Here is a 23,757-nt window from a genome sequence, read left to right on the forward strand (position 1 = left end):
TGATGGTTGGTAGTTTTTAGGCCTTATCTTTGTCTTTTTTTGAAAATCAAAACATTTGTCCTTTTTTTTTTTTTTTAATTTTTACAAAAATATTATGCATAGGTAATTTTCCAGCATTGACGATTACAAAACCTTTTGTTTCAACTTTTCCCCTCCTTCCCCCCCATCCCTTCCCCCAGATGGCAGGTTATCCAATACATGTTAAATATATGAAAGTATAAATTAAATACAATATATGTATACATGTCCAACAGTTATTTTTCTGTACAAAAAGAATCAGACTTTGAACCAGTGTACAATTAGCCTGTGAAGGAAGTCAAAAATGTAGGCAGACAAAAATAGAAGGATTGGGAATTCTATGTAGTGGTTCATAGTCAACTCCCAGAGTTCTTTCACTGGGTATAGTTGGTTCAGTTCATTACTGCTCTATTGGAATTGATTTGGCTCATTTCACTGTTGGAGAGGGCCTCGTCCATCAGAGTTGATCATCATATAGTATTATTGTTGAAGTATATAATGATCTTCTGGTCCTGCTCATTTCACTCAAAATCAGTTCATGTAGGTCTCTCCAGGCCTTTCTGAAATCATCCTGTTGGTCATTTCTTACAGAACAATAATATTCCATATCATTCATATGCCACAATTTATTCAGCCATTCTCCAATTGATGGGCATCCACTCAGTTTCCAGTTTCTGGCCACTACAAAGAGGGCTGCCACAAACATTCTTGCACATACAGGTCCCTTTCCCTTCTTTAAAATCTCTTTGGGATATAAGCCCAGTAGTAACGCTGCTGGATCAAAGGGTATGCACAGTTTAATAACTATGAGCATAGTTCCAAATTGCTCTCCAGAATGGCTGGATGTATTCACAATTCCACCAACAATGTACCAGTGTCCCAATTTTCCCACATCCCCTCCAACATTCTGCATTATCTTTCCCTGTCATTCTAGACAATCTGACAGGTGTGTAATGGTATCTCAGAGTTGTCTTAATTTGCATTTCTCTGATTAATAATGACTTATAGCATCTTTTCATATGGCTAGAAATAATTTCAATTTCTTCATCTGAGAATTGTCTGTCCATATCCTTTGACCAACATTTGTCCTTTTATAGTTCTATGATGCTTCTCCTAATTTCAAATATCTTTCAGATATCATTGACAGTGGCTCAGGAAGCATATCTATTCGTTTTTTCAGTACTTAAGGAAGAAGGTAAGCTAGGTCAGTAGATAGAGTCCCAGACCTGAAGTTAGAAAGACTCCTCTTCCTGAGTTCAAAGCCTCAGATGCTTTCTAGCTGTGTGACCCTGAGGAAGTCCCTTAATCCTGTTTGCTTAAGATTCTCATTTGTAAAATGAGCTGAAGGAGGAAATGGCAAAACACTTCAGTATCTTTGCCAAGAAAATCCCAGTGGACTCACAAAGAAGACATGACTAAAATGACTGAATAAACAAACAAGAAAGGATGAATTTTACAGGGACCAGTTGAGAAGAATTCATTAAGACAAGCTTTATTACTATCTCCTTATTTATTCTTAAGATATTTTGGTTCTGCCCTTTCCATTCCAAAGATCAATGATCCTTGGCAGAGAAAAAATAAAAGCAGCCTGAGAGTTGAACTAACAGTTCTACCTTATCTTTATTGCCAATTATTTGCCACAACCACCCCAAGCAGCAATCCTTTCCTTTCTATAATACTTCTCTTTCACCCAAGGAGCTTTAAAAAACAAAAGCAAATTTTATTCTCCTTGGTTTTTCCTAACTGTATCAACTCATTTTAAATTTTAGCGATCATGACATCATTTTTATACTATGCAACATTTCTGTATTCAGTTTCTGTGACCTGCCCTTGTTTTCATCTTCTGTAATATCTTTTAAGGATCTAAACTGACTGGTGAATTACCTCTGAATCTACATCAACTTTATCACATTAATTTCCACCTCATTTAAAATATGTCTCTTGGTTTTTTGTCATTCTCTTGAATTTCTTATTTCTCCTGACTTCCCTTGAAGAATTTTAGTCCATGATATCTTATCTATTCTTCCTCTGAAATATTATAAATGTGCTCTATCAAAAAATCTAGGAAATATGTCTGACTCTACCCAGCTTTCCTTTGAAACTCTCACAGGGAGTGGTTTCTTCCTGTTAATGTTCTAATAATTTCTATTCCAACAACCAATTCTTTTTTAGTACTAAGATATAGTTCCATAATAGAATTCCTCTTGTTGGCTCTTCCAAATTCTGAAAGATGAAATTATAATTAGGGCAAGTCAAGGAATTACTGGCTTAAGCTATTCCACTTATGGCAATGAGAGCTCCTGGAAATATCAAGATACATGCAATGCCCTCTCACTACATACTTTTGTGTCAGGATCTGTTTCCCCAGACTCATCCATATCTTCTTTCTGTTCAAATGCTTTACAATATACTCTGATGACAAAAATCAATTCTATTTTTTCTTCCAATGATGTTACCTATCCTGTTTATTATGAAAAAAGGTATATCTATCAAAGGCATATTCCATTCATGAGTTTACTCTTCTCAAACTTCAGTGCTACCTAATAGACCAAATTTGTCTCCTTGTATTAGGATCTGTAATTCATTTTTCTTGTGTTGAAATTCTGGACATTTATACATATTTGAAGTCATGGATTATATTTATTATTGGGAATTGTTGGAAAGTTAAGTAGAATGCTTTAAATTAAAATTTAACAAGGGAAATCAGCCTAGGAAGGATGGGAAACTTTCAAATACCTGGGAAACAAAGGAAAATGTTGGAATATCTATCATTACCCACTAAAGATTGGAATTGTTTTATGTATAAACAGAGTTGGGAAATTATTGTACTCCTGCCAGCCTATGAACTAGGTCTAAACATTACACTTTTTTTTTTAAGCTCTTCATTTTCAAAACATGCACAGATAATCTTCAACATTTACTCTTACAAAATCCCATGCTCCAAACTGTTTTTCCCCCTCCCTTTTCTCTGATCCCCCAGAAGGTAAACAATCCAATATATGCTAAACATATGCAATTCCTCTACACATATTTCCACAACTATCATCCTGCACAAGAAAAATCAGATCAAAAAGGGAAAAATGAGAGGGAAAAAAAAAAAAAAAGGAAACAACAAAAAAATTTAAAACATTACATTGTGATCCATACTCAGTTCCCATTATCTCTCTCTGGGTGCAGATGGCTCTCTCAATCACAAGACTATTAGCATTGGCCTGGATCACCTCGATGTAAAAAGGAGCTATGTCCATCGGAATAAATTGTCACATAATCTTCTTGTTGTTATGTACAATGTTCTCTTGGTTCCTCTCACTTCACTCAGCATCAGTTTATATAAGTGTCTCTAGGCCTTTCTGAAATCATCCTGCTGATCTGCAAACATTATACTTTTGGGGACTAGATCATCAGCTGGCATAGGACTCAAGTACCCAAAAAGCTAGATAAGAGTATCTGTTACCTAGGGAAGCACTAGGAAAATGATCAGCTATGTTCTTAGCTTCACAATTTATGGTTGATTGTAATTCAAGGTATTCTTAAATAAATTTAAGTAGAACACATAAATCTTGAATGTGAATTATCTGATTTTTTGGGAGGGTCTTTTGGCTAATCAAAAAACCATGCTTTTATAGGACATCTGCTGCTCAGTGGTAGGATAAAGGTAGTTGTTTCTGCTTTATTGACTATGTTTTGTTTTGTTTTGTTTTTTCCCCTGAGGCTGGGGTTAAGTGACTTGCAGGGTCACACAGCTAGGAAGTGTTAAGTGTCTGAGACCATATTTGAACTCGAGTCCTCCTGAATTCAAGGCTGGTGCTCTATCCACTGCGCCACCTAGCTGCCCCTTTATTAACTATGGTGACCCTAATTAGCTTTATAGCTTTTAACCTAGTTTTTGGTGAGTTCAGTAATATCTCATTGGTGGTTTTCTTATTCTTAGTATTGAGAGTTAAGACAGTGTGCTACAATGGAAAGTGCTGGACCCTCCTAATCACTTAACCTCTGCCTGCCTCAGTTTCCTTATCTGTATAATGAGGATAAAAGCATCTTGTTGTTTTTTTTTTGTTTTTTTTTTTTCTGAGGCAATTGGGGTTAAGTGATTTGCCCAGGGTCACACAGCTAGGAGGTGTTAAGTGTCTGAGATCAGATCTGAACTCAGCTCATCCTGATTTCTGGGTTGGTGCTCTATCCACTGCACTACCTAGCTGCTGCCAAAAGCCATCTACTTTTCAGGGTTGTTGGGAGGATAAAATAATCTATGTAAAGTGCTTAGTAAACATTAAAGAGCTCTATCCATGATAGTTAGGCTTACAACTATTCTTATTTATCATTGTAGGCCAGTCATCTCACTATTCTGAGCCTGTTTCCACATCTGTAAAGAAGGGCTAATAAGTCTTATATTACTCACCACACAAGAAAGTGAAGAAAGTCTAATTAGTTAAGTTATAGAAAGCACTTTAAAAATCTTCAAATGCTCTAGAGTTATGACAATTAACATCAACACTCTGACCAGGAGCAACCTTAGTCTTGGACCTGGGCAGTTCTGTCTTATCTCTTGAAATATTAGGACATGACTAGAAATTTTTATAGAAAATGTGGAAGGGAAAGTAGATTTAAATATGCAATTTATCTTAACTTTTCTAACTTTTTACAGATAATCTTTCTATTTGTATCACAAAAATGCATTGAAGCATTTTTTATATGTTCTGATTTAACATTTTTGCCTTTTTCATCCAAGTTTTCCAATCATTCACTTTAACAGTCTTGTGGCATGGTAGTACCTAGTATGGAATCCCTAAGAAGAGAGGGTCTACTTATCTTCCTAGGCTGTGGAAGGATTTAGAAAATTCCAACTTATTAAGGAACTGGCAGAACAGTGATGTGTGATGAGACTGGATTCTGGATTCACAGGCTATGCAATTTCCTAAACAGGAGGACAGAAAGGAGAGGAAAGTAGATAGTCCCACAGATTACTTATGAGTTTGCCATTTTTAGAAATCTGTCAATTCATTATGGGTTATTTGACATTTCTATTATGAGAACATCTCTTTTAAAGTAGGGTGAGCAAAGCTGAATAACTCTAAATGATTCTCCTAAATAAGTAGGGCTTATGAGCCATAAAACCTTCAGAGGAGAAGCCAAGATCAGATGGTGGATGAAGCTGTGAATCAGTACAACTATTCTGAAAGATAACTCAGAATTATGCAAATAAAGCACCTCAAATATACATGGACATTTTATTCCAGAAATTCCACATATGCTCAAGGAGGTTACTGACAAAATGAAAGGCTTTATAAATACCAAAGTATTTGTAGTAGCACTTTGTGAGCAATATTTGAGTACTTTTTGAGTAGCAAAGAACTAGAAAGAAAGTGGATGCCTGTCAACTGAGAAATGCCTAAACAACTTGTAATACATGAGTTAATAACAGACTTATTGAGCTGTATGAAATGGTGACTATAATGAATACAGAAAAGTGGGAAAGACTTACATGAATTGATATAGAATGAAGTAAACAGAATTTAAAAATAATATATATATATATATTTACTATATAATAAATAATTAATATATGTTATATAAAGCCTGGAATAATAATGTAAAAGGAAATAAAAACAACAATAAAACCATAGAAATTAATGCCACCAAATTACAAAAATCCAGTATGGCCTCAAAGGAAAAAAAAAATTGAGAAGATACCATACTACTCCACTGCTGAAGTAGAAGATCTATAGATGTGGAATATTAAATATAATTTTAGATCTTTTTGATATATTGTTTTTATTGATTTCTTCTTTTTCAATTTTTTTTCTTTAAAAATATAGTTTTTTATAAGGGGGTTCTTGGAAGGAAGGCAAGGAATATTGGAAGAAATTTTAGGAATATAAAAACAACTTATGTCAATAAAAATTTAAAAGTCAAAAAGAAAGCCAATGTTGCAAAATTATACAGAACAAGTTTGGCCTCAAAGATGTGAGAAGGCACTTTCTCCCACTCCTCTGCAGAAGTGGGAAGTCTATATTTAAGGAACATTGCATGTAATGTTAAGTATTTTCAATGTATTAAGTGGTTTTGCTGAATTTTATATTCTTTTTCTTAATTAAAAAAAAAAAAACCACAAGAACCATCAAACAACACAACTTAATTTAGGGGATGAATTTCTAAGAAGAGAGTAGAGATTCAGAGAGAAATCTAGGTGATGTACAAACAAGACATCAATAAAAATCTATTTAAAGAAATAAAATTAAAAAAAACTTAGATGAATAAATATAAAACAATGCTAATTTCTATGGAATATATGTTATTTCCTGTTGTACTCTAACTTATATACCAAAAAAGAATATGAATACTTAAGAAAAATGTCTCTGAAGTAGTGTACTTTGTAATATTATGAATTTTTTAAAATAAGTTTTTATTGATACTTTCTATTTCTTATATCACCACAATATCTTGTATATCTTTCCCTTCTGAGAAAGTCATTCCAAATAATAAACAGTATTTTTTGAGAGAAGAAAAAAAAGTCAATAACTACTATGTTATTTTAACTGATGAATACGCTGAAAAAGTTCAATAACATATACAATGTGTAATACCTGTGGACATCCCACTTCCATGAAGAGATAGATAAGAAGTGTTTTCTCATCTCTCTTATTCTAGACCTACTAGAATTTTACAATTTTGACACGTTTACTTTTGATTTTTTAGTTTGTATTATTGTAGTTGCTGTATATATTGCTTTCTCACCCCTGTTTACTTCACTCTGCATTATTTCATACATATCTTTCCATGTTTCTTTGCAGTTACCACATGCATCATTTCTTAAAGCACAATGATATTCCATTACATTCATGCATGACAATTCGTTTAGCTATTCTTTAATAGATGGACATCTACTTTGTTTCCAATTCTCAGGTATCATAAAAAATGCTCATAAAAAATTTGGAGTACATAAGGACCTTTTTCTTATCAATGGCTTCCTTAGGGTATATGCGCAGTAACAGAGTATCTGGCTCAAGGGATATGGACATTTTAGTCACTTTAGTTGTATAATTCTAAAATGCTTTGAAAATAGTTGTACCATTTCACAGCTTCACCAGAATATGTTATTGTACCTTTATCACAATACCTCCAACATAATCGGCTGCTAATTTTTTCTCACTTTTGCCAATATGCTGGGTGTTTTGATTTGCATTTCTCCTATTAGTGATTTGAAACATTTTTTCATTCAGTTGTAAATACTTGGCAGTTCTTTTGAGAGCTGTTTGTACATATTCTTTGACCATTCATCTACTGGGAAATGGATATTAGTTAACAGTAAATATCCTCTCTGAAGTATTTTTTCAATATAAATCAGAATAGATATTCTTATTCCTATTGGAAATTCATTCTTTTCACCTGAAGTCTTCTACCAAAATGACAGAGAATGCACCACTCCATAAAAGTTCCTAGCCAACAGGAAAAAATGAGGATATGGAAAGGGTGTACAGGGAATAATATGAGGTTATAGATCCTTCTTCTGGCTTCTCCTCACTGACTTCAAACTTTCTAAAGATTATTTCTCTAGAGATTTGTCTATGTTGAAACTCTTCCACCCACTTGAAATGTTTTGTTTTGTTCTTCCCCCCTAGAGCCATCTGAATCCTCCAAAGGCATATGAATTTTCCAGTTGGGCAGTTTGGTAGCAACTCAGGCCTCAGAGGGATCACTGCAAGACAGATGTGGTTATGATACAGCATGTACCTTTGCAATTGCCAGATGACTGCTTTTCAGCCAATAGTAGGGATTTTGAAAACTGGCCAAATTTAAATGCTTTCTTCAGGTTTTAGCTTCCAAGACTCAAAAGGCAAACAATTATACCACAGGGAAATCCCAACACCCATGATGAATTTGAAAAATTATACCTCTTGTACTCAATTCAAAGATATGGAGAAAATTAAATACTTATATCAAAATTACTTTATCTGATCAATTTTCAGACTTGACTCTCAAATTGGGAGTTTTGTTGTTTTTTTAAAGCAACATAAAAAATTTTTAAATCACCCGTTCTCTTAGAAATCTTCACACCTACTAGCTCAAATATAATCCTTAAAAAATAAAAAAGTAACTTTGGTTGGACATAGTGGTATATATCAGTAATACTAGCTACTGAAGGAGGCTGACGCTGATGGATCAATAGATCCATCCAAGCTTGAGAATTTTGAGATGCAATGGGATAAGTTGATTGAATATTTTCATTTAAACTAGTAGCCCCAAAGAGTAAGGGGAATGCCACACAGGTTGAGAATAAAAGCAGATAAAGCTTCTCTGACAATCAGAAGAAGATTGAATGGCCACTGTACTTCCTGCCTGAATGAGATACATAGATTCAATCTCAAAATAAACAAAGTTAATTCAGAAAATTTTCTTCTAGGCAAAACTTCCATTGAAAGAAACTTTATGCTAGGAGATTGGGGGGGGAGGGGAGGGATTATCCATGGTCTCTTGCTATCTAGAAGCCTTTAATCTAATTAGGGATGTGGTGGGATAGAGATAAGATATATAGAAAAATTAAACTGTAGTGACTATGTCTTGAAGAGGAGGTTAAAAAAAAATACACCTTTTTTTCTTTCACAGAAGGGAAGAGAAAGAAGTATGGATATTGAATATTGCACATACTATTAAGACTCAATTGATTTTACTCCTTTTATTTTTTCCCACCTCTATTTTTATTATATAGCATGGCATGAGGGGAAAGAATGTATTCCGAAGTGAAGGAAACATAAAAATGAAGGATATTAATAAAAAGTAAAAATAAGATGTGTACACAATAATCAACAATAACAAAATGATATAGTATTGGAGCAGCAATGCACAGACTATGTTGGGAAGAAAGATATAAAATAGCTTTTCTGGAGTAAAAACAATAAAAGACAAAACTGGAAAGGTTGATAGGCACTAGTTTGTGGAAGAGCTTTCCTTTTAGAGTAGTCCTATATAGATTAACCTGTATAATGGTACTTACCTATTCCAAGAAGTCTTTCCAAAATCCTTATGGAAGCTATGGCTAAAGTTAATGATGGGTTAAATTAAGAAGCCCTTACAGAAATAACATCATGACCTTTTAGCATTCTATAAGTGATTGCTAAAAAAAAGTTTCTTTAGAGAATCAATCTCTTCGAGATATGGAACGTCCATAAGAAGAAAGTTTAATAAGTATGGCTGTGGACAAAATTATTCTGACAGGAAAATATGTTGAAACATCCTTTAAAATTAATCTTTAGGGGGCAGCTAGGTGGAGCAGTGAATAGAGCACTAGCCTTGAATTCAGGAGGACACTTAACACTTCCTAGCTGTGTGACCCTAGGCAAGTCACTTAACTCCAGCCTCAGGAAAAATAAATAAATAAAATAAAATAAAATAAATCTTTAGAGGCCCTAGGGAATAGCTTCTTTCAAATCTAGTGACAGAATATTCTGAACCCACTCAGCTTCCAAAGTATTACACAATATAAGCAGTACCAAAAAAAAAAAAAAAAAAAAAAAAAAGAGGAATTTTGTAAGAGATTAATTTTTGTCTTTACTAATAAAAAAATTCACTTATTTTTTTTTAACTTTGCTTAAGTCCAAAACCTTTAAATTAGCTAATAAAGTGAATATTTCTAATTCTTTAAACATAGTTAAAAGTAGAGTGTTGAGATGGCAAATAAGGCTTACCTCTAAAAGGAGATCCACACTATTCACTGGAAGTTCTTGCAATCCCACTATCTGTACAACATGTTTACTATCTTCTCTTGCAAAAAGTCTGTAGGAGCAAGAACAATGCTAATAAATATCTAACTAAAGGCAACAAGAAACACCTACCAGGTTCTATGTTTCATAGTCACATTAAAAATGAGAACCAGCTTACATGAGGTGGTTGATTTTGGAAAAACATGGAAAAGACACAGGAAATAATAAAGAGTGAAAAAAGTAGAACCAAGAGAATGTTGTATATAGTAACAGCAATATCATTTGAAAAACAACTGTGAATGACTAAGTTATGATTATCACAAATATTCAAATCAACCACAGAGGATGGATGAAAGAAAATACGATCTAGCTCCAAAGAGAAAACTCATAAACTGAAGTATGTACAGTATAGTTTTACATCCATCTATTTATCTATCTATCTATCTATCTATCTATCTATCTATCTATCTATCTATATCTGTGTTTAATGGTGGCCTACTCTCCTGTATAATAGACAGATGGAGGGAAAAAAGTACAAATTAGTGAACAAAAGAAAACTCAGAAGGAAGCACAGAAAGAGTTGTTTTGAAAATGATGTGTAATATTTATTTTTTAAGTAAGCAATGAGAAATGGTGTGAAATCCATTTCTTTGTGTTGTGCTATGTAAATGGAAAGGTGTTTTTTTTAAGTATTTAAGTTCAAAATGAATATTTTTTTAATTTTAAAATTTTAATTTAAAATTTAATTAAAATATTTAATATTTTTTAATAAATTAAAATTTTTAAATTTAAAAAAAAAATTTTTTTAATGATTTGCTTTAACTCCTGGAGCAGAAATCTTTTTTAGATATTTTCCAGTTCTACTTTGATCCTACATTTTGTGGATGAAGGAACAAAGGCTCAAAAGGATAAGTGACTTGACTTAGGTCACAAGTTGGTCACTGGTAGAGTCAGGATCTTAAACTCAAGTCTTTTGTTTTTAAGCTCAACGTTTTCATTACTCCATTCCATTCAACATACATATATTAAGTGCCCATTGTTTCCAAGGCAAAAGGAAACTTAGAATATTGATATTTCCACCAAAGAATAGCACCCCTACACAATGACACTTCCCTCCCCCTCCCCTGGGGCAATTGGGGTTAAGTGACTTGCCCAAGGTCACACAGCTAGGAAGTGTTAAGTGTCTGAGATCAAATTTGAACTCAGGTCCTCCTGACTTCAGTGCTGATGCTCTATCCACTGCACCACCCAGCTGCCCCAACAATGCCACATTTTTTCCCCCCAAAAAATATGACTGGAATTCTTACCCAAAGTAATCACAACAAACTTTAATTTAGTTTAAAGTTTCATAGTTGTAGTAGATACCTTTTCCTTCCATTTAGAAGATCATAAAGTTGTCCACAGTAGATCTCATAAAAACTAATCCACACAGAGAGGTCTCTCTTTGGCTGGGCTTGATCTATTTGCTTAAAGATGTCTTCAGCAGCAAGAGCATAGAGTCCTGGGTTTTGATGAGTTCCTATCATGGTATAAGTCTTTCCAGCTCCTGTCTGTCCATATGCAAAGCAAGTGGCATTTCCTCTGTGAAAAGAATCATTAATAAGTATATGAATTTGACTCATTTATGCATATAATTAGACTACTAACTTGCATATAAATAACAAAAAATGAGCTAGGTATATGAGTTCACAAACCAGATTTATTTACCAGAACAGATATTTTTAAAAGGATAACAGAGGAGAGAGGAACAAGAATTTGACTCAACCAACCAACACACATTTATTGATTGTCATGGGCCCAGTTAGGTATTGTGTATATAGAAAAAGATATAAAAAAAATATGGCCTTTGCTCTGAACAGATTAATCTGGTTAGGGGGCATAAGATTAACATAAGAAATGAGTATAACTAAAATGAAGTAATCAAAATATTAAATTCTGTGATACCTCTCAATAATTATAGTTTAATATGAACTACAACATTTGGGGAATATTTCATGGAGAAAAATGACTTGATGAGAAGGATTTGAAATGATGGGAAAAAAGGCAAAATTGGAACATGAATCAGGGTCTCACAGATAAGAATAAACATGATATATAATAAAGAAATAGGTCTTACTATTCATGTCAGAAGTAATGGAAAATAAGATTAGATAATTAGGCTCAGGCAAAATTACAAAAGGTTTAAAATATCAAGCAGGGAAATTTAGACTTGATAGGTAATATGAGCCCTTGCATAAATAATACACAGTGTCTACTTGCAGCAAAGAAAAGAAGATGAAAATCAACCTGAAGCTAAGGAAGAAGGCTCAAGAAAGCAATTATAGGAATATGAAAAAGTAAAATGGCAACTACTGCTGTACAAAACATTTTCTTCACAACAACCTTATGAGATGGGTAAAGGTGTATGTTATTACCCCCATTTTACAAATGGGGAAATTGAAGCTGAGAGAAGAAATTTCCAAAACTATACACCTAATAAGTGACAAAACAAACATTAGATCCCTGGTCTTTCGACTGCATGTCCAGTGCTCTTTTTACTACACTGTATTTAAAATTAGATGTTTTAAGGATAAGGATCATGTCTTTTATCCCCCTTAATAGTATTTAATATGGTGTTCTGTAAGCAGTTAGACAATTAATAAACTTTGCTATGGTGTCAGAAGTACAGTTATAAGATTTGAAAATATGCATGGGAAGAAACAATAAAAGTGTATGGAAGACAAATGTCAAGTTATGAAGGAAAGGCAGTGTCAAAAGGAGAACAAAGAAGTTTTTTTTAGGTTAATGTCCACAACAAATTAAGAATTGTTTTAAGATATAAACTTATTTATCTTTTTTATATATGGTTTTTATGCTCTCCAAAATAAGCCTGACTTACAGTAGTTCTCTCTACCCTATCACAATACCAGTGCCTAATGTCATATTAATAAGTATAATACAATTTAAATAATTTCAATTCATTTTATTAATTCATGTGCCTAAATTCTCCTTCCTCTTGAGAACTGTAAGATAAGAAAATACAGAATTGAAAAACTAATATAAAACTTTTGTCTATTTGTGGCTTCAATAAATTTTTAAGCATTATTATTGCATTTATTGAGCAATCTCAATTTGTGTACTCATGAATACCCAATATCTGATTATGGAAATTTAAACTTCAACTACCACAAGGATATATAATCCTAACTATGAAAATATCAGATTGAATGCAACCAGGTGTTAAAACTTTAAATTTTCAATAGTCTGAAAAATTATGTTCTTTAAAACAACCAATATTTTCCTGTGGTATGGAGAATCAAAATCACTCATGCATGAGGAACAATGCAAATTGCTAGGTAAGTACTTAGTAAATCTTATAAATATTGATATTACATTTTCCTACATAGCTTAATTTAAATAATCATTAAATTAAAATACAGTAGATAGAAAATTTCTAATTTATATTTCGGTATGAAAAATACAAATAGGATTCATTTAGAAAAACTATATGTAAAAAGGAAAGAAAAACAAAGGACTATCCTACCCTTTAAAAATATGCTGAATGAGTGGGTGAGTGGTCTTCATATATACATCTTGATTGGTGCATGTCTCACCAAAGACTTCATCAAAATAAAAAACATGCTGAAAAATAAATTTTATTTTTATAGGAAAACAAATATAATAGATTTTCTTCAACTTAACCAATAAAATGATGTTTTAGCTTACAATAATGATAATTAACCCAGACAAGATAAGTAATTAGAAACTATAAGGTGAATATTCTTTTTTTCAGCTTCATTGCTTATATACGATAGCAATTAATTTGTGTATTTTTAACAAGGACAAAAAAAAAAAAAAAAGAGTTGATTTTTGTTCTTGACAGACCTGTTTGAGTACAAGTGTAACTAAAATTTCCCAGAGGGTCCCAGACAGAGAATCTTAATTCTTTTGGGGCTATATATTTCCATGGGAAAGCTGTGACGAACTGGGGTTCTTGGAGAAGATCCCAGTTTACATTACTTAAGTATCAAGCCCTAAACAGTTTAACCCAACCTTAAACCTTAACCCTAAACCTCTGGAACATGTCAATTAACAAGTTAAGCCAGTAGTAAAAATTGTTATTGTTGGGTGTACCCAACAATGTTAACAACCCTTTTATTCCCCCGCCAAAATAAGGTCAAGAAATTCCAAATGATCTGAGGCCAGAGAAGTGATTAGAGTAGAGAAAGAAGACTTCATGGAAGATAATGAATTTTAAGACAAATTTTAAAAGGTACAATGGATATGTAGATTACATATAGGTGTTTAAGTCATGAGAAAGAGCATTACAAACTGGGCATGAAAAATTCTCAAAAAAGAATTATTTTATTTCCTGTACATTGCTCAGACAGCAGCATTTTATTCCATTATTATTTATTTATTTGTTTTCATTGAACACTGGAAAAAGGGATATTTCCTGATGCTTTCAAGGATAGATACTTACAAGTCTCCAGACTTCAAAAAGCCAAAAATTACAAATGCACCAATGCATTTGCAATGTGGGTGGGCTTGGAATGGAAATAGCAAAGAGGCAAATTTAAATTTAACATAAAGAAACATGCCCTGATAATCAGGAAGTAGTGGGTTTCCCCTAACTTGAGGTTTTAAAGAAAATCCAGAAGCCTATCTGTCAAGGATGTGGTAGAGGGGCAGCTAAGTGGTCCAGTAGATACAATGTTTAACTTAGCATGTCCTGTGTTCAAATACTGCTTCAGAACTTATTACCCAGAGTAAGTCACTTTAATCTATTTGCTTCAGCTTCTGCATCTGTAAAATGGATGTAATAATAGCACCTATCTTCCAAGGTTATTGTGATGATCAAGTAAAATCATATTTGTTAAGTGCTTTGCAAATCTTTTAAGTACTACAGAAATGCATTATTATGATTATATTATTATGATAATGAAAATTAATAGTATCACATTTGTAAAAAGGTTAGATGAGAACTCTAGATAAAACAACAAGGCAATTGTGAATTTTTAGTTATTTTTTAAAAAATTATTGATACCTTGATATCTAAAGCAAGGATGATAACTGATTATTTATGGAAATTTGTTTTAGGGGCAGCTAGGTGGTGAAGTGGATAGAGCATCAGCCTTGAATTCAGGAGGACCCATGTTCAAATGTGGCCTCAGACACTTAACACTTCCTAGCTGTGTGACCCTGGGCAAGTCACTTAACCCCAACCTGGGGGAGGGGGGGATGAGGGAAACTTGTTTTATTGTAAATTTACTTCATAAAATTAAAAATAAAATAATGCTAAATAATAAAACATCAATAAATTACTTTATTCATGAGATCAAAAAATGAAAAGGAAATTTGAAAACTCAGGAAAATCAAAGGGAAAAAACTGAATAATAAGTACAGAAATTTAGAAATAACTCTCCCCTTTTTCTGAGAGCTTGGAACTTTTTTTCTGCCTTCTTATAAATGAAAAACCAGGAAGTTATGAAGCTAATATATTAGGAATCACTAATTAAAAGAATAAATGTAAATGAAATTTTCATAATTATTTCCTCTGATGAAATGTAAAAATTCAGAATCAGGTTAACTGTATTTTAGCTTCTGATATCTGATAATGTCAGAGCACAATGAAATTTAGAAATAAGCAAAATAGTGCATGCATACAATCTAAAGTAAACTGAAATGAACAGGATTTGCAATCACTAAGAAAATTAGCTTACTCTAAAAAGTTGCATTTACTTTTTTAAACAAGTGAGGATAAAAATAAAACATAAAAAGATTGATTTTTAATACTTTGTTCATTCAATAAACACCTGTTCAGAATTAAAATTCTTCCCGTGCCTCTCCTTTTTGCTTTCCTTTTCAAGAAACAAAAAGCAAAGAAAACTCAGTATTTCTTGACAGTTGAGAATTCTAAACTACAGTGGTATAAAGTATAACACTATGACAATTATAGGTATTCAATAATTATGAACATGAAGAAATAATGCTATTGTGCTTGGGAGAAAGAAAAACACAAAAGCAAAATGTTGCCTCATTGAAAGAATTATTTCAAGTAAAGAATGGCATCAGCTGAAGTCACTCAGCTTTACAGAAGTCTATAGATGATGGTAATACTGTATGTGTATGCCTACAGTTATAGTAAAGTGGCAAAATTGATTTAATCATTCCAGTCATCTTCAAAACAAGTAGTGCAACTGAAGCATAATTGGTCATGCAGATATCAAGTAATAATTTTGTGCACATAGAACCAGTTACTTTCTTTGGACAAAATAGAAATGTCCAATTTTTATAACTAAGATGAGGAAAAAAAGAATAGAAATCTGAGTTCTCAATGGGTAAAGAAAAGTGTGACCAAAAAAAGTTTGACTTAAGTGTGAAGAAAACTATGTAAATAAAATGTAGTAAATTCTCAAATAATAGAGAAATTATTATTTACTGCTTTTCTCTCATCCGGTATCCTCAATTCTTAGGTCAATAAGGAAGAGCTTGGAAAAAATACCAAGGGTAGGGAGAGGATGAGTATGTGAAAATATAAGGAGTGGGGAGAGGAGAAAGCAAATTGTGAAAGATTATATTAACATCCTGTGTCTTTGCTCAATAATGTAAAAGCACTCTATACCACCTTTAACCTTAGATAAAGCTTAGATAAACCTTTTGATTAGCTTTAAGATAATTTTGGCAAGGAATGCTTTCTCCACTCCAGACTCAAGTGATTTATTTAAAATCATTTGTGTTAGGCATGAAATCTTTCATGTGATCTCTTTAGTGACCATGGATTTAGCTATTTTCTCTCTCCAACTATGATTTTCAGATCTACTTAACTAGCTCTAAATTCTCTCCAGATCTCTAGTCTCAGATTTCAAAACCTCCACTGGATATAGTCAGTGATTATCTCATAGCCATTTTAAACTCAATATGTTCAAAAGTAATCTTATATCACTCTACCTCCCAATTTTCTATCTTCCCTATTATTCTGGAGGACACCACCATTTTTCCAATCACCCAGGCTCCCAACTTAGGTGTCATTAGTTCCTCATTTTCACTATCCCCCACATTCCCTACATCTAATCTGTTGTGAAGGCCTGTTAATTTTGCTTTCATAACATCTCTCACAATATTCCCTTTCTCTCCTCTGATGACCCTGGTGTAGGTCCTCACCACCTCAGGGCTGGACTACTGTAACAGCTTGCTGATTGATCTCTGTGTCTCTATCCCCACTAAATTATCAAACTGATCTTCCTAAAGTATCTTACTGATCATGTCATCCCCATCAATCAATTATAATATCTCCATATTACCTCCAGGAACAAATCCAAAAATTCTTGGTTTAGCATTCAAAACCTTTCATGGCCTGATCTCCTAATTTTTCCAGCCTTCTTTTAGTATACTCATATACTCTACAATCCAGTGATACTAGGCTCTTTGCTGCTCCTTGCAAAAAATAATCCACCTGTGACGCTCTTTCTTACTGCCTGCTTGCCATGCTTGGCATTTTCTTCCTCCTGGATTTCCTGGTTTAAAATTTCAATTAAAATTCTACCTTCTACAGGAAGCCTTGACCCATAATGCTAGTGCCTTCCCTCTGTCGCTTATCCCCAATTTATCCTGTCTGGATCTTGTTTGTTTTGAATTGTTTTCACCTCTCCCATTAGACTCTGAAGTCTAGACAAAACTGTTTCTTGCCTTTCTTTGTATTCCCAGAGCCAGCACAATGCCAGACACATAGTAGGTATTTAATAAATGCTTGCTGACATGACCCACATGATATTCCTCTAGTCTGTTGTATTACTATCTTCATTTTGCTTGTAAAAAAGAATTTAGGGGGCAGCTAGGTGACACAGTGGATAGAATACCAGCCCTGAAGTCAGGAAGACCTGAGTTCAAATTTGCTCTCAGACACTTAACATTTCCTAGCTGGGTGACCTTGGGCAAGCCATTTAACCCCAACTGCCTCAGAAAAAAAAAAAAAAAAAAGAGGCCTATCTTTCAGGGAGAATGTGAAAGCTATTCTTCGACTGTGTAGGAGGTTGGATCTCTCAAGTCTCTTTCAAAGATAAGATTCTAAGATATTATAATTAAAAGATCAAAGGTACCATTCTTTATAACATACATGTAAATTAGTTGAGAATTTAAAAGGTATCATCATACCTGTAGAATATACTGAGTAAGGTCAACTGCCTCTTTCTTTTCATAGACAAGTAAAGTTTCTTTATCTTCTACAGTAATAATATTAATTTCTCCACGCCGTTCTTCCCTCAATGCTAGAGGGCGTTTCCGTACACATACTCTAATTTTCTCAGTTTCTGTCCAAACATTATCCTTCTCTGAGATATTCTCTCTGAAACAAGTTTTTAAATGATTTTCATTAAAAAGAAAAGAAAAGGTTGAAGTTAACTCAAAAGTATACTTACTTAAGGGTAAATCTAGCATTATTATTATTAAATGGTCCCATTAGTAGCAACCATTTCTATTTTATCATCTTGCACACTTTTAAGAATGATTGATTGGCAGTTATGATGATGCTAAAGAATGCTATCTCTAAGTATAGGGTGTCTAAAGATCTTAGTATAGTTTAAAGCTTTAATAATATTAAAGCTTATGAGTTTCAATACTTATTAAAGCTTAAAACTGCAGAAAGATTTTAGTACCTGTTACTTTATAGAAGTACAAAAAATTATGAGAAATTATCATAAAAGTGAAAACTGCTTTTGTTTCTGTTTCAAATTAAGTTTTTAAATGCTATCTATCACCCATTATTATGATTTTGGTGTAATTTCTAAGAAATCACTAACACTACTGAAAATTTTTTTTTTACCATTTAGTTCCTAAGTCTCTTGGCAATTAAGACAACTTAAGATAAAAGATTCTGAATTTAGGGAATTAGAGGTAGAATTCTTTCTGAAAAAGCTTTTGATTGTGGATATTCTTTAGGTTTAACACAATTCATTCTGATTAATCTTTTGCAACCCCAACTTTTAAAAGGTTCAATTTGTATTTTATTTCCCTCATTATCCAATTTTTCCCATGAATTTACTCTTTTTACTGACTACTTTTCTAACCTGTTGAATTAGGTAGAACAGAAACAGAAGATCAATTTTCTGTTCCTTTGTGTCACCCTAAATGTTCTTTTTTGATTCATTTTGCAACACACTAGATCCTGCTTCTTCCTGTCTTCTTTTTCTATTACACAGTATTTGTCATACTTTTTTTTTTTTTTTGGTTATACATATCCATTTAATTTTTACACACTTCCATATGAGTCATGTTTGGAGAGAAAAATCAGACCAAAAGGGAAAAACTATGAAGAAAAAAAAAAAAAAGAAGGGGAAAAAAAGGTGAAACCAGTGTCCTTTGATTTGCATTCAGTCTCCATAATTTTCTCTCTAGATGAGAATGGCATCTTCTACTTCAAGTGTATTGGAACTGGCTTAGATCACTGAACTTTCATACTGAGAAGATTTAAGTCTATCATATTTGATCATATATGATCTTGCTGTTGTTGTATACGATGTTTTCCTGGTTCTGCTTGCTTTACTCAGCATCAGTTCATGTAAGTCTTTCCATTGCCATATTTACTAACCAATAGCCCCAATTTTAGGTTTTTAAGGACATTTCCTAATCGATCCCATCTTCCTCCACTAATTGGTTCTACATTGTAATTAAACACATCTTTCTGGTTCTGTCTACCAGCAATTTAGTTCAATCCACCAATTTAATTCTCCTAACTTTAACAATAAGCATAAAACAAGACAAGGATAACTTGTGAAAAACAAGGGTAAAACTATGGACCAATTTACTTTTTGCACTGAAGTTCATTTTAAAAGAAATCTCTATTCAAATTAAAACACTTGAGGTACCATATCTTACACTCACCGGATTGGCTAATGTGACAGAAAAATAAAAAAATAAAATAGGGTGGGATGTGGGAAAACTGGAACACAATGCATTGTTAGGAGCTGAGAACTATTGCAACCATTCTAGAGAGCCATTTGGAACTTGCTCAGCCAGTAATACCACTACTGAGTCTATATGCCAAAGAGATCCAAAAAAAGGAGAGGGGACCTGTTTGTACAAAAATATTTATAGCAGTTCTTTTTGTAATGGCAAAGAACTAGACATTGAGGGGATGACCACCAATTGGGAAATAGCTTAACAAGTTGTGGCATATGGTTTGTATGGAATATTACTGTGTTATAAGAAATTATGAGCAGGATGATTTCAGAAAAATCTGGAAAGACTTAGATGAACTGATACAAAAGGACATGAGCAAAACCAGAAAAGCATTGTACACAGTAACAATACTGTATGATAATCAACTGTAAACAACTTAGCTCTTCTTAGCAATATAACGATTTATAATAAATCCAAAGGACTCATGATGAAAAATGCTATGCATCTCTAGAAAAAGTACTGATGAAGTCTGAATGTAGATCAAAGCATTCCATACTTTCTATGTTTTTTTTTCTTTTGTGTCTGTCTTCTTTTACAACATGACAAATATGGCAATCAATTAAATGACTGAACATGTAATAAACTATATGGAACTACTTACTGTCTTAAGAAGGGGGGGGTGAAAGAGGGAGAGAGACAATTTGGAACTTAAAAAATGTCTTAAATGAATATTGAAAATTATTTTTACATGTAACTGAAAAAAATATTATTTTTTAAAAAGTGAGTTTTAGAACGTATTTTTTATGATGTTACTAAGGAGGGGGAAATGATTATTACTGTTTCATGTTACACCTCTAAAGACTTTATTTTTAAATTTTAACTTTAAGCAAATGTGAAAAGGACATATTCAAATCATACACTTCATAAAACAACTACACTCTTTGCACTTACTAACAATGGCTTTTCACCCAAGACTGGAATAGGCTCTGGGTACCTTCAATCAGGATTAGGTGTAGCAGGTAAGCTGTACAAAGGACTAATTTAGTTTAAATTAATAATATTAGTTATTTATTTTTACAAGTCCTTAATACCATATGGCACTTCAAAAAGTGATAGTCTAAGAAAAACTGTTCTGTGAGTAGACTGACCCTTCTATTGTAGAAAGTCACTAGTTAACTCTTTATGTTCATCTCATGCCCTTTGTGGAAAATCATTATCTGGGTTGTGTTTCACTGACCAGAGAAAGCCCTAAGTCAAGAATGAAAAAAGCTTGATAGAAAGAAAGTCAAGGGTGTGCTGCTGCCAGCTTGTGCAGGTTCCAGAGCCAATTGTTAAATTTCCAGTGTGAGTAGTTACATCTTGGAAATCAGCAAATGCTACAATCAGGGTTTGATTGTTTTAATTGTCTTGTGGGATGTTAGACTTAAGAAAGCACGAACAAAGTGTTAACAAGAGTTTAAACTAAAAAGTGTTACGTCCTCTGTATTTTGAGAGTCAATTTTTAAACATTTATCAGAATACCACTGAATGCAGCTTATACTTTGTAGTCTCTAGCTAGCCACTACCTAATAAAATTTTTACTGATCTGGAAAACCCCAATATTTTATGAATGCTTTCTTCCCACAGAGATTTTCATTTTATCAATACCCTTATTTGTTGCTTTATTTTTAAATTATATAATTTACAGAAAATTAATAACAAAAAACCTTTTACATGTCCATATTACATTAAAATTTGCAAAATACTGGACTTTGCTTAGAGAATGGTATCTTTCTTAAATTCTTAAAGTACTATGCTTGTTTTCAGCTAAGCCAAAGAAAAATAAATCAAAATGAATGATTACCTGACATAAGAATGGGGGACTCCATAATTATATCCAGACATGTGAGTGACTCTTTGTATGGTAGGGACTTCAATATCCCCTAATAGTGAAGAAATGTTATTTGATGAAAACAAAGTTGTACTATTTGTTTCTGTTTGCACACCCATATCAGCACCTGCAGCCCCAGGAGTTCTTGTTTTTTTATTATACTGGGTATCACCTGGCAAAATGCCTTCAGCTGAATAGAAGCCTGACAGACTACATGTGTCAAATGCAAAATCCTCAGCAGTTTGGTCTTTTTTGTCAACAAAAGCATCAAAGCACAGTTGCCTTCGAGGTCCTGATCTGGCCCCTTGAGGAGAGACACGGAGGTTACTTGTTGGAAGATCTTGCTGGGTGTTAGTGATTTTATCTTCTTCCTGCATGATTTGAATGATTTTAATGAGCTGGAAGAGGCGCTTACGGTCATTCATATTGTGGATTCCCAATTTGGAGTAGTCTTTCATTGTGACTTTAGCTAATTCATCTATTTTCTGAAGGCCAAAGGCAGCAAAATGAGGGTAATATTTTCCAAGTTCTACCTCACAAAGACAGTCAAACAAACATGATGCCATTATTGTGGATTGATAGATTTTAACTGTGGAGAAAGAAAACCATCCACATTAGACAGTGTAGAATACACTGTTTAACAATAACAAAAGTTACACATATTTACAAAAAATATATTACACCCTCCCAAGATTTCAATAGATATAATTCTTGATATAATAACTTGTCAAACTGTACATTGCACACAGATGATTTGTATAGCAAACAGAATTTGTGGGAAAAAAATTTACTATTTTGCAATATTTAGTTATACATACACACAAAGACATGTATATAGTCAGAAGTCACTTACTTGTTTCTGAATACTTGCACTAGCAAGTTCTATCCAATGAATGCCATGAAGTACTGAAACAGTCCCCTCAGCAACTGAATGTAACATGCCTAATTTTAGATGTTCAACTGAATGTCAAGGCATGTGGTCCAACTGTTTCCCCTGATTAATGGACAAAGGGATAAGAACGCTTTTAAAATAGAGAACAGAATTAAATAGTAGAAAACAAGTGAGTTTCTTTTTAACTCTCTTAAATATTTTGTGGATGCTGTAGAAAGGATTCTGTATATGCAGAGGCACTGAAGTAGATAATCTCTAAATTAACTTCTATTAAAAAAATGTATCTTTCATCCATGGAACTAGAATCTCTTAACTAATATTCACCAACTAAGCATCAGTGCCTAGCACTTCTTTAATACATCAAAGCATCTGTGATTTCATCAGCTACTTCCTATAACTATGCAGATCACTACCCTTTCATACTCTAGTAGAACTTACAAATATTATATCCCACCAATTTCCACCATTACCTGGTGGCCAAATGACAGACCTCCTTCAACTTAGCAAGGCTGGTTCTCAAACAGACAAAGAATCTACTGCCATGTGGATTCACATGCTCAAAGTCTTTTCATTCTGGTAGGGTAGGCCAGAGTTTGTGCTCTACTGATGTAACTTTCAAGATGGATGAGGTAGTAGAGAAAGACTTTAATAGAAAAGCACAATGACAGGCACTTGATAATCATTTGACAATTTTGAACCAAGCACTGAATCAATAGTAAAAAGATTCAAGTAGCTCAATGTGTCTAACAAATGGGGAATGGCTTAAGTAAGGTGTGGTACGTAAATATTACTACTATATAAGAAATGACAAATATAAAAACTTGAAATAAATATGGGATGAGTTATGCAGGATAAACAAAGAACCAAAAGATAATATTCATTACATATAATTATATAAAAATAAAGTAAAAAGACATTCCAAAGGAGACATGGAAACCAATTGGGCTATTTTCCCAGAAACCTAGAACCTCAACATTAGAAAGGATCTGAGAGATCATTTGGTCCAACCATATCTGAACAAAAATATCCTCTATAACATATCCTACAAGTGGTCATCCAGCTTTTGCTTGAATATATCAATGGGGAGGTGGGGAGAGGATTCAAAGGTAACATTCCATTTTTTAATAATTCCAAGCATTAGGAAGTTTTCTCTTACACCAGGAGTAAATCCATTTTTCTATAACTTCTATCCAATGCTCCTAAATCTGCCTTCAGGGGTCAAGTAGAACAAGTTATTTCCTCATACAAAGGGAATTCTTGAACACAACTATCATATCTACCCTCTTTTCTCCCCAGCTTCAATCTTCTCTTCTCCCTGCTACATATATATCACTAACTCCTCTAACAGAACTATGTGGCATGGCCTCAAAGCTTTTCATGATCTTGAACACTTCATCTTCCTC

The 23,757-nt window shown here is 33.2% G+C and overlaps 1 protein-coding gene across 6 annotated transcripts in view; it reads right to left on the bottom strand.

Annotated features, from left to right (window-relative positions):
* KIF24 (kinesin family member 24) overlaps positions 1 to 23,757 on the bottom strand; it is a 64,563-nt gene that overhangs the window by 19,325 nt on the left and 21,481 nt on the right. For all 6 annotated transcript variants that reach the window (XM_074280214.1, XM_074280213.1, XM_074280209.1 and 3 more), the window contains 6 exons: positions 22,316 to 22,456; positions 21,436 to 22,051; positions 17,850 to 18,039; positions 13,240 to 13,337; positions 11,082 to 11,297; positions 9,702 to 9,789 (listed from right to left, as the gene is read on the bottom strand). In XM_074280214.1, the coding sequence (XP_074136315.1) occupies positions 9,702 to 9,789; positions 11,082 to 11,297; positions 13,240 to 13,337; positions 17,850 to 18,039; positions 21,436 to 22,028 (1,185 nt within the window). In that variant the 5' untranslated portion in view covers positions 22,029 to 22,051; positions 22,316 to 22,456. The remainder of the gene's footprint in view (positions 1 to 9,701; positions 9,790 to 11,081; positions 11,298 to 13,239; positions 13,338 to 17,849; positions 18,040 to 21,435; positions 22,052 to 22,315; positions 22,457 to 23,757) is intronic.

This window comes from Sminthopsis crassicaudata, chromosome 1, assembly GCF_048593235.1.
Source record: "Sminthopsis crassicaudata isolate SCR6 chromosome 1, ASM4859323v1, whole genome shotgun sequence".
NCBI lineage: Eukaryota > Metazoa > Chordata > Mammalia > Dasyuromorphia > Dasyuridae > Sminthopsis > Sminthopsis crassicaudata.